General features: G+C 38.9%; 1 protein-coding gene across 1 annotated transcript in view; it reads left to right on the top strand.

Moving 5' to 3' along the window:
• The window catches only part of LOC108166778 (ankyrin-1-like), a 59751-nt gene extending 58448 nt beyond the window's left edge, over positions 1-1303 (top strand). The window contains exons 7-8 of the mRNA XM_017307824.1: positions 695-880; positions 1094-1303. Of these exons, the coding sequence (XP_017163313.1) occupies positions 695-880; positions 1094-1213 (306 nt within the window). The 3' untranslated portion in view covers positions 1214-1303. The remainder of the gene's footprint in view (positions 1-694; positions 881-1093) is intronic.
• Positions 1304-1328: the final 25 nt, after the last annotated feature.

Below are 1328 nucleotides of genomic sequence, written 5' to 3'. Positions count from 1 at the left end.
TGGATAAAGTTCAATTCATTTTGGTTTATTAATACGGTTCCAGCACACAACAAAACTTCAGCCTATAATAAACAGGTAGATGTTAATCCGGTCCAAGGTCAGTTTAGACCAATACAATTTATATACAGTAGAAACAACATTTTAAAGCAGTTGGTAAAAAGAAAGAAAAAAAAAAAGAGAAAACTTAGTCCATGTCATTAATCACTGTATAAATTTCTTCATCCAAAGCAAACATGTAGCGACTGTGGAGTAGAATTTCACATTTAAATTCAAAAAATAYTTTATTGATCCAAAACGGAAAATTAAATCATGATAATATTTTACAGGAAACAAAAACAAAGAGAGTACATAAAGTTAATCATAGCCACAYCTCTTTCAGTGACTCTTTTACATTCACTTGGAAAGAGACATAAAATCATCACCAATACCTGGCCAAGAGTAAATTTATTTTATAACAATGTTATGAACACATTAAAAGTCCATTTTGGCAAGCAGCTCATCTGAAAGCTTAAATATCTTGCTGTAATGATGATAATGCAACAGGTTACAGAAGGAAAAATACAAATAGCAGTGTTGTATTGTACTGGCATATGCTCATAAATAATTAGTATACATTATATTTGCCTGTGTTATTTTAAAGCATCTCGTTTTCTCTCCTTACTTCTTCCCCTCCATCGTCTGTGCCAACCCTCAGGATGGCTTCACGCCCCTCGCGGTGGCCCTCCAGCAGGGCCATGAAAACGTYGTGGCGCTGCTCATCAACTACGGCACGAAGGGGAAGGTCCGCCTTCCAGCGCTCCACATAGCTGCACGAAACGACGACACTCGCACTGCCGCTGTCCTGCTGCAAAACGACCCCAACCCCGATGTACTCAGCAAGGTATCCACTCCTTCACATTGGGTTTGCTGCATACAGAAAATAGCACATGAATTAAACAAGGTGGAGAAATAAAATCACAGTGCAGAAGTTTTTTTTAAGTAAGTCTTAGTGGTTATGTTGCAAGTGTGGATTATGATTTAAAATACAAATAAATGTGTGAAATGTGGTTCATCTCTCACTAACCGTCATGCTCTTGCTTCCTTTTCTCTGCAGACTGGTTTCACCCCGCTACATATCGCAGCTCACTATGAAAACATGAGTGTAGCGCAGCTGCTGCTGAACAGAGGAGCAAATGTAAACTTCACCCCCAAGGTCAGTTTTYCTGAGCCTTGATGCATTAAACATTAGATCAAGACGCTGCAGGGTCTTTGCATGAGCCAGGTACAACAAAATAACAGCGTCTCAGCAAACATTCACATATAATAACCATCTCTTACGCTCTACCGTA

Source organism: Poecilia reticulata, linkage group LG12 (genome assembly GCF_000633615.1).
Source record: "Poecilia reticulata strain Guanapo linkage group LG12, Guppy_female_1.0+MT, whole genome shotgun sequence".
Taxonomy (NCBI): domain Eukaryota; kingdom Metazoa; phylum Chordata; class Actinopteri; order Cyprinodontiformes; family Poeciliidae; genus Poecilia; species Poecilia reticulata.
Note: the sequence above shows the minus strand (reverse complement) of the source record. Positions and strands in the feature narration are given on the sequence as shown.